This window comes from Prunus dulcis, chromosome 1 (assembly GCF_902201215.1).
Source record: "Prunus dulcis chromosome 1, ALMONDv2, whole genome shotgun sequence".
Taxonomy (NCBI): domain Eukaryota; kingdom Viridiplantae; phylum Streptophyta; class Magnoliopsida; order Rosales; family Rosaceae; genus Prunus; species Prunus dulcis.
Genome location: NC_047650.1, coordinates 29,077,037 through 29,090,285, shown reverse-complemented (window position 1 = coordinate 29,090,285; position 13,249 = coordinate 29,077,037). Strand labels below are relative to the sequence as shown.

The window sequence follows — 13,249 nt, the reverse complement described above, 5'->3', positions numbered from 1 at the left end:
ATTGAACTCCCTCCAGCGAACGTGATGCTTTTTTCTCTGTTTGAGGTTGGTGCATATTTTTGCTTCCTCTACCAGGATACCTCGGTCCGTACTCGACCCTCACCTTAAAGTTAACTCACATCATGACAATACAAGAAAGACTACTGTCTCATGAGCAACAGAAATCGGGTACCATACACTGTCTCATAATCCCTGGATACCATTAGGATGTATTGATCCAATAGACTCGTTGAAGAAAAGAATCCTCGATGAAGGGCTGGTTCTCATCGAATTGTCATGTTTTGAATTTTTTTCCACTCCCTCACCAAATGTTCCTACTGCACTCACCAAATGTTCATCAAACAATCAACAAGAGAACTGTCATGTTTTGAATTTTTTTCCACTCCCTTGGTTGGTGTTCATCTACTTAGCACAGCCCTCAAAGAAAAAACTCATGCTATAAATATATTTTGTAATACAGTTGCATAAATTCAAGCAATAGGTTTTGAATATTATATCCCGCATCTTGAAACGGGCTCCAGGAGCAAAATCGATAAGTTCAAACATAATCAGAAAATTCAACATCGTTAGCATCAAGTATGCTATAATTCTGTTTCCTCATTTTGGAGTGCGACAGAGTTACATCTGACTTATCTGAGAGTAAACTTACCTCATTCAAGCTCTCCCATCCCACTCTTCATAGAACTCCGCAAGAAACTCCTCCATGTACTTGTGCCTTCTCTCAGCTCTCTTTCGCCCAGCCTGAAATCAATGTTCAAACCCCATAACACAAATTGATAATTCTTTACATTTTTCTCGTTATTCAAAAGATGGATTTACCACCCGGCTATTCTCATTGTACAGATGATATATATATATATATATATGCACTTTAGCACAAGCACAGATGAGACACGAAGATGCATGATGGATGCAAATGAGGAAATTTCCATGTGAGGAATGTGTAATATCATGCTTCTGTTTCAACAAATTTACCTTTGTTTTCATCAATGCCTTTAGCTTAAGAAGCTTCTCATGAAAGTGATTCACAGTAGTCTGCTCATCATTTTTCATGTACTTTTCCTTAGATAAATCAGATTGTGGCTGAATGTTAGGATCATGTAGCACTCTGTTTCTACTTCCACCAAAAGTAAAGCAACGAGCAATTCCTGTACCAAAAGACTACCAGCGTGAAATGGCATAATTTGTTCTATCGTCTAAAGCATTTTTTTAACAAACTTCACAATGGAGATACCTCAAACAAAAAAGGGGAATGGAATAAGGCAAGGAAAGAGAAATATATGGACCAAATCAAAGCGAAAGGTCATAGCCAGAAAAACAAAAACAAACAAACAAACAGAGAGAGAGAGAGAGAGAGAGAGAGAGAGGGTGGAAAGACATGAAACTTTTCTGTCTTTCATTATTGGCAATTAAGAAGACACCAAAGATCGTTGGGGCACAGAGCAAAAAGCTATGCACAACCGTTACTTTTCCAGCAGTAATCCCAATTTTAATTTTACATAGAGAAAGTAGGTAGACAAAATCCAATGGTTTTAGAACCAAGCATTTGATTAGCAAGTACACAAATTACCAATAGCACCAATTGCATCGAGACGGTCAGCATCTTGTACAACCCCAAATTCTGGAGGAAGATCATTATTTGCTGACCCTGCAAGCTCATCTTTGAAACCTGGAAAGTACAAGTACAGGTAGAGCACCAAATGAATGAACAAAGGAGCTGGCAGAAAGATCAGAATTGAACAAAAAATAAAAAAAAAACAATGAAATTGCAAAATTGCATATGATTATTAAGTGGTATAAAACATTACATGGCAAAAACAGGGGATGCATATTTTAGTACATGTGTTTACACACACACACACAACAGTTTCCTATATGGGAAAGAGACATGGCGTGGACATTGATGCAGTACAAAATGCTGATAAGTAGATTATACCATTAAACTCAAACAAATGCAATCAAGATTATATCAGCAGAGCAGAATAGGGAAGAAACAAAGTTGAGAAGGAGCAGCAACCAACTTACAACTTACCCATTCCCTTAATGATCTTTAAAATCTTCATTTTGCTACTCTCTTCTATGCCCTCCTCGTCAAGAAAGTTTTCGACAATTTTTTCCTCTGAGGGATCTCTACATTCCAACATTAGCCATAAGGATGAATAGATGCAAGAACCAGAAAAGAAAATAGAAAAGAGAAAAAGGAAATATAAAAAGGTAAAAGAAAAGAAAGAATGAGAAAAATACAAACCTCAAATACTTATAATCACCTGCAATGAGCAACCAAAGACTAATATGGTCAGTAGGGTATATAGGGTGAGAACAGGAAAATAAAAGCAAGGCTGAAAACATGCAAGGAGAAGCATAAAATGAAAACCATGGAGAACAGACTTTTGCAGAAATGGGTTTGTTTGTGTAGATATATGCATACCATTATTATGAGTTGAGTTGATTAGTACAGCTCACATAAGCAAGAAGGCATGTGGTTACATGTAGCCAAAGAGAAGTTAAAAGTAAAGATTTAGGAACGGGCGCATGTTTTGCAGTATGAATCTTCCCCCAAAAAACTCCATATCCATTATCCACCCATATGTAATCCATTTAATTGAAGCACACAAAAACAAGCTTCAAAGTTATGATCTCAACACTGACCTATATCATGGAGAAGTGCAGCAAGTTCGACCTGCCGAAGAAGAAAATTATCGATTAAGAAACGTTATAAAAGTCCTTCAGTTCCAAAACTCATTTAGACAAGATATCAAGAAGATAATAAATAAAGGAATGAATAGTTCGAACAATTTGCATGGTGTTGGAATTGGAGGAGAGGAGGGAGAGGCCTTGTTCTTCACGGGCAAGAGAGAGAGCGAGGTCTCTGACCCTCCAGACGTGAGCTGCGTCGTGGGATGCATCATTGTCTTTCATGGCTTCCTCTACCAGCTTCTCTGCCTTTCTCACCGTCTCTTCCCATGATCCCACTGACCCCATCGTTCTCTTCTCTTCCCTTCCCTGCTTTAATTTCTTCTCTCTCTCTAGAGAGCAGACACTAATCGATACTTGGTATTTGGATTGGAATGGAAGATTTGACTGGAACACTAGCAGTATTTTTTTTTTTTATAGTGAAGGGCTTGCTCTGCTTCTCCTCCTCCTCCTTGCCATTAGGATCCGATCCATCCAGGTTCGGGTTCGCATCGTCAGGCCCAAACAGCTAGTGGTTACTTGATGTGGTCCTGACCTACCTTTGGATCTCATCCGTCCCCCGGGCTTCAATTCAAACACCTCTCCCTCCATCGTGGTCTCGTCTCCCGCTTCTTTTAATTTTCTTTTCTCAATTGATAGTTTATTAAATAAATACAAACACAAATACAATAAATAAAGGGAGGTGATTTTCCCACTCCCCTTTTCTTCATTTACAATTATTTTTTGTTTTTAAAATACTTTTTAATCAATTTTGTTATTTTTTGTTCTTTCTCTTTACTATTCTACTCTTAGGGCATGTTTACGTATCAGTAATGGGTATGGGAGGAAAAAGAATGATTTTCATTTTTGACTTTCCTAGCGTTTACTTGCAATCAGGAATGAAAAAATAAGTGAATCCCACATCAAAATCCGTAATCACATCCCCTCATAACTAAGTATCAGATCAACTAGGGGGGAGTAGTCGATACGATTCTCATTCCTGTTTTCTCTTCATAACTTCCAAAAATACCCTTACCACTTTACTATAATTCCAAAACACCACAAACCCTAAAAAATAAAAACTCACGCCAAAAAGTTCCAAGACGCTCCAACCCTTAAAAAAAAATTAAAACTCAATTCCAAGAATTTCCATGTATTTAATCTTATGAAGATGATGCATGTTATTATTATTTGATTGTTTACTAGTTACGTAGGTGAAAGATATATATTTATTGGAGTTTATTTGTCGTTTGAAATTAGCTCTGGACAAAGGTGTTATTAACATTACCATTGAATTGGGCACCTGTTGTTCATCTTATTCAGCATATTGATTCCTCATGTTTATACCACCTTACTAGTTTGCTGCAGGATTAGTTTGGTCTATTTAGCCAATTTGAGAATTATATATGTGTTGTGGTGAAAATGTGCAGGGCATTTTAGTAATCAAATTAATTTGGATTCTAATTCATGAAAGTTAGTAAACAATAACAATGGGAATCAACTCCATTCCTTTGCTAATTTCATATATTTAGTAAACAGCTTAATGAGAATGATTCTTCCCATACCGATTCAGTAGTTCCCCGATTTCTAAATTCTCTGATTCCTTACTTTCTCCATTACTGATACATAAACATGCCCTTACTTCTTTCTGTTTACTATTCTACTCCTACCCTACAATTTCCTTTAATAAGAAGACATGTACATTCACTTACTAATATTGTGAAAGAATAAAAATCTGAGACTATTATGTATACCTTGCTCTCTACATATCTATGCTCCTAAACATAGTTTGGTTAGTTGCATTCTTTGGTTCTTTTATGTAACACCCCGACCCAATTTAATCATTTTTATTTTTATTTATTTATTTATGAAATTACAATTTTGCCCTTGGGGTAGGGTTACTTTTTGTTAAGGAAGGAATTTGGGGAAATAAGATGTATCGTTGCATAGAGCTCAACGATACAAGTTCGTATACAAGCGGTAGGTTCAATTCCGACTTAAAAGGAAGAAGTTGTGGTCTGCGGAAGTGCAGTGGCACAACTATAATTTTTCCAAAGTCAGATTTTTAAAACCAGACAGCTCTCTCTCTCTCTCTCTCTCTCTCTCTCTCTCAGTTTCTCTCCCTGCGACCCTCTCTCTCTCCGCTCGATGCTGGAACTTTGACTGGAGGTTTCATCTCATGCGAAATTGGTTACAAAAGTTTCGTATCGACGTTCTCTGTCTAACCCAGCCATTTTCCAAGCTCAAAACCTCAAGGATTTCAGACTTGATTGATAAGAAATTTAGGCAAAAACTTCCACCGTCACCGGCCACTTTAGGTCGCTCCACCACTTTGAACAGGTAGCTATCTCATCCCTCTTGTTTTGCCCCAGGTCGAGAGACACCATTAGTAGTTGTTGCTACCGTTGTGAAGCAAAGAAGTTTCGCCCAAAACCCTCACGGATTTGGCTTCGATTCACCTAGTTCCAGCCACTTTTTGGCCGGGGTCCAAGACAAAAAATGCTCCCCTTGTTAGTCTGAACATTTTGATATAGGTATTGTAAGGCGAAAATTTCTCGAAACACCCACATGATGTCGACAGAGGGTGGCGGCGGCCCATTGTGTTCTTAAATGTTCCCCATGTTGTCCTAAGCACGACGGTGTGCTCAGATTTGAATTTGGTTACTGTTTGACTATCAAACAGATATTGTGCTTATTATGCGATATTCGGGTTCGATAGGTTCGAAACGTTTGATCGGTTCTAATTTCAAATATGGTGTTCTCGGTAACTCTAGAATTGTGTAGGAACTTGGATTGAAAATCAGAGTCCCGGATACTCTGAATCAATTATTCTAAGTTTAGGCGAAACGATCATCATCCGATCGTGCGATTGGCTTAGATTTCACCGCTCGATTGAGACCAAACCTTCGGGACTTGTTTAGTAGACTTTGTTGGACCTATATGAACTTTTTGATCGGAAATCGAACGTCGTGGGCCCCGGGGGCCCGACTGTCTAGTATGAGAAGTTTGACCGCTCGGTTGACCATGAGTCTTCCAGGACTGTCTCATCCTTCGAGAAATATTAGAATGACCCTATAAAGTTTCTTAAAGGTTGTGCAAACTTCAAGACCCGGGAACTAGAGTTATGAGTTAAAGTTCGTTGTTTGGTAAGTTTTTTAATTAAGTCTGTTTATTCTCTCAAATAGGTGCCCATACTTCATGTACTCCAGAGGAAGAGCCCTCTCAGGATTGAGCAACGTTGGACTTGTTGTGAGTGGACATTGTTTTAAATGAGCATTATTTTTCCAATATAGAATTGCATGCATAAATAAGATTTGATTTAGAACTTATTGGGATTATGGGATTTGATATATGTTTTAACTATGGCTTTATAGTATCTTCTGGGATTACTAGAACTTATTGTTAGTTGTAAAGTATATGGATTGTGGGTTTTGAATTATGATTTTATCGGAATATGATATGGGATTTCCAGGGATCATTATTTTTATTATTTTAAAGTACATGAATTGGGTGATATTGGGTTTGTTTATGAAATTTGAACATGGAACTTGGTTTTAAGGATTTTGGATATTTATCAAAGTCTTATGGGAATTTTCAAAATTGGTCATACCTATTAAGTTATGGATTTTGTTTTTTGAATATTATGTTTTGGGTTATATGATTTTCGGAAGAGTTTACGAATTGGACTTTTTCATGAATATGACTTTTGTGGATTTCATAAGGGAGAGTGTATTCTATTATATATATTAGTTTATGAAAGTGAATTTCGGATTTTGGCGATGACACACCATTATATGTACCTCCCATTGGATATTGATATTGGGAAACGATGGATACTTGGATATGTCGGAACTTGGGTACCCTTGGCGGGGTGTGCAGTAGGCCCTTGATGGGCAATTTGAGAGCATAGGACTTATTTCAGCCGCACACGCATTAAGGATTCTGATGTGCGTGTTTGGGAGCTACAGTCCTCTGTTGGATGGCTCATCTCTAGCCACATGAGTATTGAGGATTCTTGCTTGTGGTCTAGTCAAACAATCCCCCAGTTGAATTGTTTCCCACGGTACGTAATGATGATGTGTAAATTCTGACTGTGTGTGTATATATATGTATATGGGTATTTGTGTGGGTACATTTGTGGGCTTATTTCCAAGTTGAGTTTTCTGAGCATGTGCATTGAGACTACTCTGCGCATGTATGAGCATTTGAAAATAAGTTTGGATTTGAGTTGGATTATTTGGAAATACTTGAAATTTTATATGTTTGCGAGTATATGCCTAAGAAAGAGTATGGTTGCAGGAAAAGGAGAATTTTTTATTATATTGATTATATTCTGTAATAACGGAATATTTGGGGTGGAATTTTATAATAAGGATTAAATGCTTGAGTAGACAATGTTTTTCAAGAAATTGAGGTAGTATTAAAGATATGGTTTTCATTATGGTATGCTAAGGTACAAATTTAATAGAATAATTTTCAAGTATCGGTTGGTATATATGTATGCATACAAAGGATTTTTGTACTTGGCATTATTTTCTAAAACGGATGAGTTATGAATGTTGCATATAAATTATGTTAAACACTTTGTTTTCGTCCACTTACAGTTTATGTTTTGCTCCCTCAGGTTCTAGATATCCGAGGTCGAGACCACCATGTCGAGGCATTGCGGTTGTCCACTCTATAAGAACTTCTTCTTTATCTTTTTATACTTTATTGTTCCCCAGGTTGTAAACGTAAATCCTCAGATTGCTCTGTTAATGCCCATGTAGGGTTGAAGTTGAGGCCCGAGGCCTATCCTGTAAACTATGTGCTTAGCATTGTGTGTGCTGCCTGTTGGGAAGTTATTTTCTATTGTTTTTAGCAAGTGGAAATTTTTTGGTAAAGTGTACTTTTCAGAGGAGATTTTGACAGAAGTCAATTTGTTTATTCATTTAAATTAATGTTACATGGCTTTTTAGTAAAATGGGTTCGACATCGGATAGATGTCTGATGGGAAGCAGGGTTCGTCACGGATTCCAAGAGGGAATCTAGGGCGGCTCCTGTCATTCTACCTGTAAACATGTTAGCCCAAAAAATTTATTATCTATTAATTACAACAAAGATAAATGGCACTCACATATTTGGTAAATAAAAAATAAAAAATTTGGCTTACAAATACTCACATTTCTATCAATTTCCATTTTTTGTTTTTTGTTTTTTGTTTTATTTTTTTGTTAACTTTTCTTAATTCCAGTTATCAAAACCTTAATGTAAGATAATGGAAGAATAGAAAAGAGAAAGAACCAAAAAAAAAAATAATAATTCAAAGCTATTAAAAAGCAAAAGAAAGTGTAAGTGAAGTAAAAGGGAGTGAGAAAATCAGCTCCCTAAATAAAATTTCCATTACCTTTATTTATTGCTAAATTTCCAATACATGAATTACAAAAAGTGATTTTTGTAGAAAAGGTAAATTACTCAAATTTGTACATTTTTTACATTTTGGTCCCTAAACTAAATTATTCGTTCAAAAGGTCCACCAACTCTTTATTAATCGGCACTTTGGTCATACCGTTACATTTTCTATTAAATTTAGTCATGTGAGCAGCACATACTATATTTGTGGGGCCAAATAAGACTTTTGACTTATATATCACTGCTTTATCACCACTTTATCACCTATATCACTTATTTGGAGAACATAGGACGGCTATGGACGGTTTTACCCTTACATTTGGCGGCAACATTAACATAATGTAACGGTTGAATCAATAGAGCGATTAATGTAGAGTTGATGGACAATTTGAACAAATAATTTAATTGAGGGAGCAAAATGTAAATCGGGTATAAATTTGAGAACCATTTGAATAATTTACCCTTTGTAGAAATGTCTCTTGAACTTATACCTCAGTTTTAATTTATCACTTTAAAGAAAAATTTGAGAGAAATATCACCTTAATTTTTCAAAATCCATGATTTGTCATCCCATTTTAACACCATTCAATTTTTCATTCATTTTTAATGGCATTTTAGTCTTTCCATTTTTAAGGATATTTTAAAAATGAAAAAATCATTCTTAATTTTTTTTATATATTTTAAACAATTAAAATTGAAAGAAGAAAAATCTCACGTTCCCTCATCCCATGTGCGTCACCAGCAGCTCCAACCAACCCCGCCAACCTTAAAATCCATTCCCCCTTCCCTCTTCATAACGCCTTCCTCCCCCATCTACCATGAAACACCTACCCTCAACGCACAAATTCCCTCAGCCTACCCAAACAGAGTCCACCTTTTTTTATTTTTTTATTTTTTATTTTTAGTATTTTTCTATGCGATGTGTTTTTGGGGCGGGTGGAGTTGGAGTGGGGGAGAAAGGGAGGGAGAGGTCTATTTTTTCTTTGTTTCTTTTCTTGAAAATGGAAAGACTAAGATACCCTTGAAAATGGATAGTGTTAAAGTCGGATGACAAATCATGGATTTTGAAAAATTAAGATGACATTTCTCCTAAATTTTTCTTTAAAGTAACAAATTGAAACTGATGGATAAGTACAGGTGACATTTCTACAAAAATGAATAGATATCTCATGTATTTTCAATTTACCTAATATAAACGATGCCAGAAGACATTTTTAGTTATTTGAAATTGTTTTTATTAGCCTTCATAAAAGTAGTCCAAATATGTTAACTCGGTCAACTTAAAAAAACTAGTGCTTAGTTTGGCGACCAACTCATGACCAACACTCTTTTCACTGCAGTCTGCGGTTGGGTTTGAAACTTTGAACTCCCTCCGCGAACGTGAGGCTTTTTTCTCTGTTTGAGGTTGGTGCACATTTTTGCTTCCTCTTCCAGGATACCTCGGTCCGTACCCGACCCTCACCTTAAAGTTAACTCACATCATGACAATACAAGAAAGACTACTTCTAAACTCACCAACTTTGTTTACCAAATTCTGTTTGTCCAATGATGTACCATTTTTGAATTTATGCAAATATGAACCCACTTTGAATTTCACATTTCTAACAGATAAAACACTTACATGTGCGCTAGCACATAACCTGGGAGAAATTTTGGTGAATAAGATGTGGTGACCGTGAGCAACAGAAATCGGGTACTATACACCGTCTCATAATCCGTGGATACCATTAGGATGTATTGATCCAATAGACTCGTTGAAGAAAAGAATCCTTGAAGAAGAGCTGGTTCTCATCGAATTGATTACTTATTCCTAGTAACGGTTCCTACTACACTCATCAAATTCCTCAAACAATCAACAAAAGAACAGTAATGTTTTGAATTTTTTTCCACTCCCTTGGTTGGTGTTCATCTACTTAGCACAGCCCTCAAAGAAAAAACTCATGCTATAAATATATTTGGTAATACAGTTGCATAAATTCAAGCAACAGGTTTTGAATATTATATCCCGCATCTTGACGCCGGCTCCAGGAGCAAAATCAACAAGTTCAAACATAATCAGAAAATTCAACATCGTTAGCATCATGTATGCTATAATTCTGTTTCCTTATTTTGGAGTGCGACAGAGTTATATCTGACTTATCTGAGATAAATCAAATTAAGTAAACTCACCTCATTCAAGCTCTCCCATCCCACTCTTCATAGAACTCCACAAGAAACTCCTCCATGAACTTGTGCCTTCTCTCAGCTCTCTTTTGCCCAGCCTGAAATCAATGTCCAAACTCCATAGCACAAATTGATAATTCTTTACATTTTTCTCGTTATTCAAAAGATGGATTTACCATCCAGCTATTCTCATTGTATAAATTTTATATATATATATATATATATATATGCACTTTAGCACAAGCACAGATGAGACTCGAAGATGCATGATGGATGCAAATGAGGAAAATTCCATGTGAGGAATGTGTAATATCATGCTTCTGTTTCAACAAATTTACCTTTGTTTTCATCAATGACTTTAGCTTAAGAAGCTTCTCATGAAAGTGATTCACAGTAGTCTGCTCATCCTTTTTCATGTACTTTTCCTTGGATAAATCAGATCGAGGCTGAATGTTAGGATCATGTAGCACTCTGTTTCTACTTCCACCAAAAGTAAAGCAACGAGCAATTCCTGTACCAAAAGACTACCAGCGTGAAATGGCATAATTTGTTCTATCGTCTAAAGCATTTTTTTAACAAACTTCACAATGGAGATACCTCAAACAAAAAAGGGGAATGGAATAAGGCAAGGAAAGAGAAATATATGGACCAAATCAAAGCGAAAGGTCATAGCCAGAAAAACAAAAACAAACAAACAAACAGAGAGAGAGAGAGAGAGAGAGAGAGAGAGGGTGGAAAGACATGAAACTTTTCTGTCTTTCATTATTGGCAATTAAGAAGACACCAAAGATCGTTGGGGCATAGAGCAAACAGCTATGCACAACCGTTACTTTTCCAGCAGTAATCCCAATTTTAATTTTACATAGAGAAAGTAGGTAGACAAAATCCAATGGTTTTAGAACCAAGCATTTGATTAGCAAGTACACAAATTACCAATAGCACCAATTGCATCGAGACGGTCAGCATCTTGTACAACCCCAAATTCTGGAGGAAGATCATTATTTGCTGACCCTGCAAGCTCATCTTTGAAACCTGGAAAGTAGAAGTACAGGTAGAGAACCAAATGAATGAACAAAGGAGCTGGCAGAAAGATCAGAATTGAACAAAAAATAAAAAAATACAATGAAATTGCAAAATTGCATATGATTATTAAGTGGTATAAAACATTACATGGCAAAAACAGGGGATGCATATTTTAGTACATGTGTTTACACACGCAACAGTTTCCTAGATGGGAAAGAGACATGGCGTGGACATTGATGCAGTACAAAATGCTGATAAGTAGATTATACCATTAAACTCAAACAAATGCAATCAAGATTATATCAGCAGAGCAGAATAGGGAAGAAACAAAGTTGAGAAGGAGCAGCAACCAACTTACAACTTACCCATTCCCTTAATGATCTTTAAAATCTTCATTTTGCTACTCTCTTCTATGCCCTCCTCGTCAAGAAAGTTTTCGACAATTTTTTCCTCTGAGGGATCTCTACATTCCAACATTAGCCATAAGGATGAATAGATGCAAGAACCAGAAAAGAAAATAGAAAAGAGAAAAAGGAAATATAAAAAGGTAAAAGAAAAGAAAGAATGAGAAAAATACAAACCTCAAATACTTATAATCACCTGCAATGAGCAACCAAAGACTAATATGGTCAGTTGGGTATACAGGGTGAGAACAGGAAAATAAAAGCAAGGCTGAAAACATGCAAGGAGAAGCATAAAATGAAAACCACGGAGAACAGAATTTTGCAGAAATGGGTTTGTTTGTGTAGATATATGCATACCATTATTATGAGTTGAGTTGATTAGTACAGCTCACATAAGCAAGAAGGCATGTGGTTACATGTAGCCAAAGAGAAGTTAAAAGTAAAGATTTAGGAACGGGCGCATGTTTTGCAGTATGAATCTTCCCCCAAAAAACTCCATATCCATTATCCACCCATATGTAATCCATTTAATTGAAGCACACAAAAACAAGCTTCAAAGTTATGATCTCAACACTGACCTATATCATGGAGAAGTGCAGCAAGTTCGACCTGCCGAAGAAGAAAATTATCGATTAAGAAACGTTATAAAAGTCCTTCAGTTCCAAAACTCATTTAGACAAGATATCAAGAAGATAATAAATAAAGGAATGAATAGTTCGAACAATTTGCATGGTGTTGGAATTGGAGGAGAGGAGGGAGAGGCCTTGTTCTTCACGGGCAAGAGAGAGAGCGAGGTCTCTGACCCTCCAGACGTGAGCTGCGTCGTGGGATGCATCATTGTCTTTCATGGCTTCCTCCACCAGCTTCTCTGCCTTTCTCACCGTCTCTTCCCATGATCCCACTGACCCCATCGTTCTCTTCCCTTCCCTTCCCTGCTTTAATTTCTTCTCTCTCTCTAGAGAGCAGACACTAATCTTTACTTGGTATTTGGATTGGAGTGGAAGATTTGACTGGAAGACTTGCAGTCTTTTTTTTCTAGTAAAGGGCTTGCTCTGCTCGTCCTTGCCATTAGGATCAGTGGCGGACTGATTAAGGGACAAGAGGGGTCGCACGATCCCATGAAATGGCCGGAAATATGGCTGTGGACAGCCAGTGGAGGTCTGAGTAGACCGCATATCTAGCTGCAAGATGACCCCAAGATGCACGCAAGGTGCTCGACGAAATGCCATAGAGCCTGCTGCGCAGATGGGCTATTTTCTTTTTCAAACTGCCCGGCCAAAACGACGTTCGTTTTGGTCCAGGCGGTTTCAAAAAAAATTTCATGACTTGGCATCAAAACAGCATCGTTTTGAACCAGGGTTTAAAAAAAACTAACCCAAACTGGACAATGCTTAGCTCCTAATATATCAAGAGTAATTTCTCCTCAACCATGACAGAGTCGTTTTTTTTTTTCTTCCTATTTCCTCTTCCCCCAACCTTTTGGCTGGTTTTAACTCCAGCCTCCCCAAAGACACCACCACCCATGTTCTGAATCCACCCTCATCACCAACCTCTCTCTCTCTCTCTCTCTCTCTGCTACTCTTATCACATTTGTA

At 37.0% G+C, this 13,249-nt stretch overlaps 2 protein-coding genes across 5 annotated transcripts; both read right to left on the bottom strand.

Moving 5' to 3' along the window:
• Positions 1-354: 354 nt before the first annotated feature.
• Positions 355-3,166, bottom strand: LOC117631470 (uncharacterized protein YpgQ-like). Its single transcript, XM_034364639.1, has 7 exons — positions 2,794-3,166; positions 2,650-2,680; positions 2,249-2,267; positions 2,033-2,130; positions 1,571-1,669; positions 976-1,148; positions 355-741 (listed from the first exon to the last, which is right to left on the bottom strand). The coding sequence occupies exons 1-7, from the start codon at positions 2,980-2,982 to the stop codon at positions 655-657; spliced, it is 696 nt and encodes a 231-aa protein (XP_034220530.1). The 5' UTR covers positions 2,983-3,166; the 3' UTR covers positions 355-654.
• Positions 3,167-7,708: 4,542 nt separating this feature from the next.
• LOC117613955 (uncharacterized protein YpgQ-like) lies at positions 7,709-12,983 on the bottom strand. 4 transcript variants are annotated; one of them, XM_034342584.1, is made up of 8 exons: positions 12,377-12,983; positions 12,233-12,263; positions 11,832-11,850; positions 11,616-11,713; positions 11,161-11,259; positions 10,566-10,738; positions 10,234-10,325; positions 7,709-7,724 (listed from the first exon to the last, which is right to left on the bottom strand). In XM_034342584.1, exons 1-7 carry the CDS (start codon positions 12,881-12,883, stop codon positions 10,239-10,241), a joined length of 1,014 nt encoding a protein of 337 aa, XP_034198475.1. In that variant the 5' UTR covers positions 12,884-12,983; the 3' UTR covers positions 7,709-7,724; positions 10,234-10,238. The 4 variants fall into 4 exon arrangements, with proteins under 4 accessions (XP_034198475.1, XP_034198472.1, XP_034198473.1 ...); XM_034342581.1 differs by lacking the exon at positions 7,709-7,724 and adding an exon at positions 9,926-10,086 and having other exon boundaries at positions 12,377-12,982; XM_034342582.1 differs by lacking the exon at positions 7,709-7,724 and adding an exon at positions 9,926-10,075 and having other exon boundaries at positions 12,377-12,981.
• Positions 12,984-13,249: the final 266 nt, after the last annotated feature.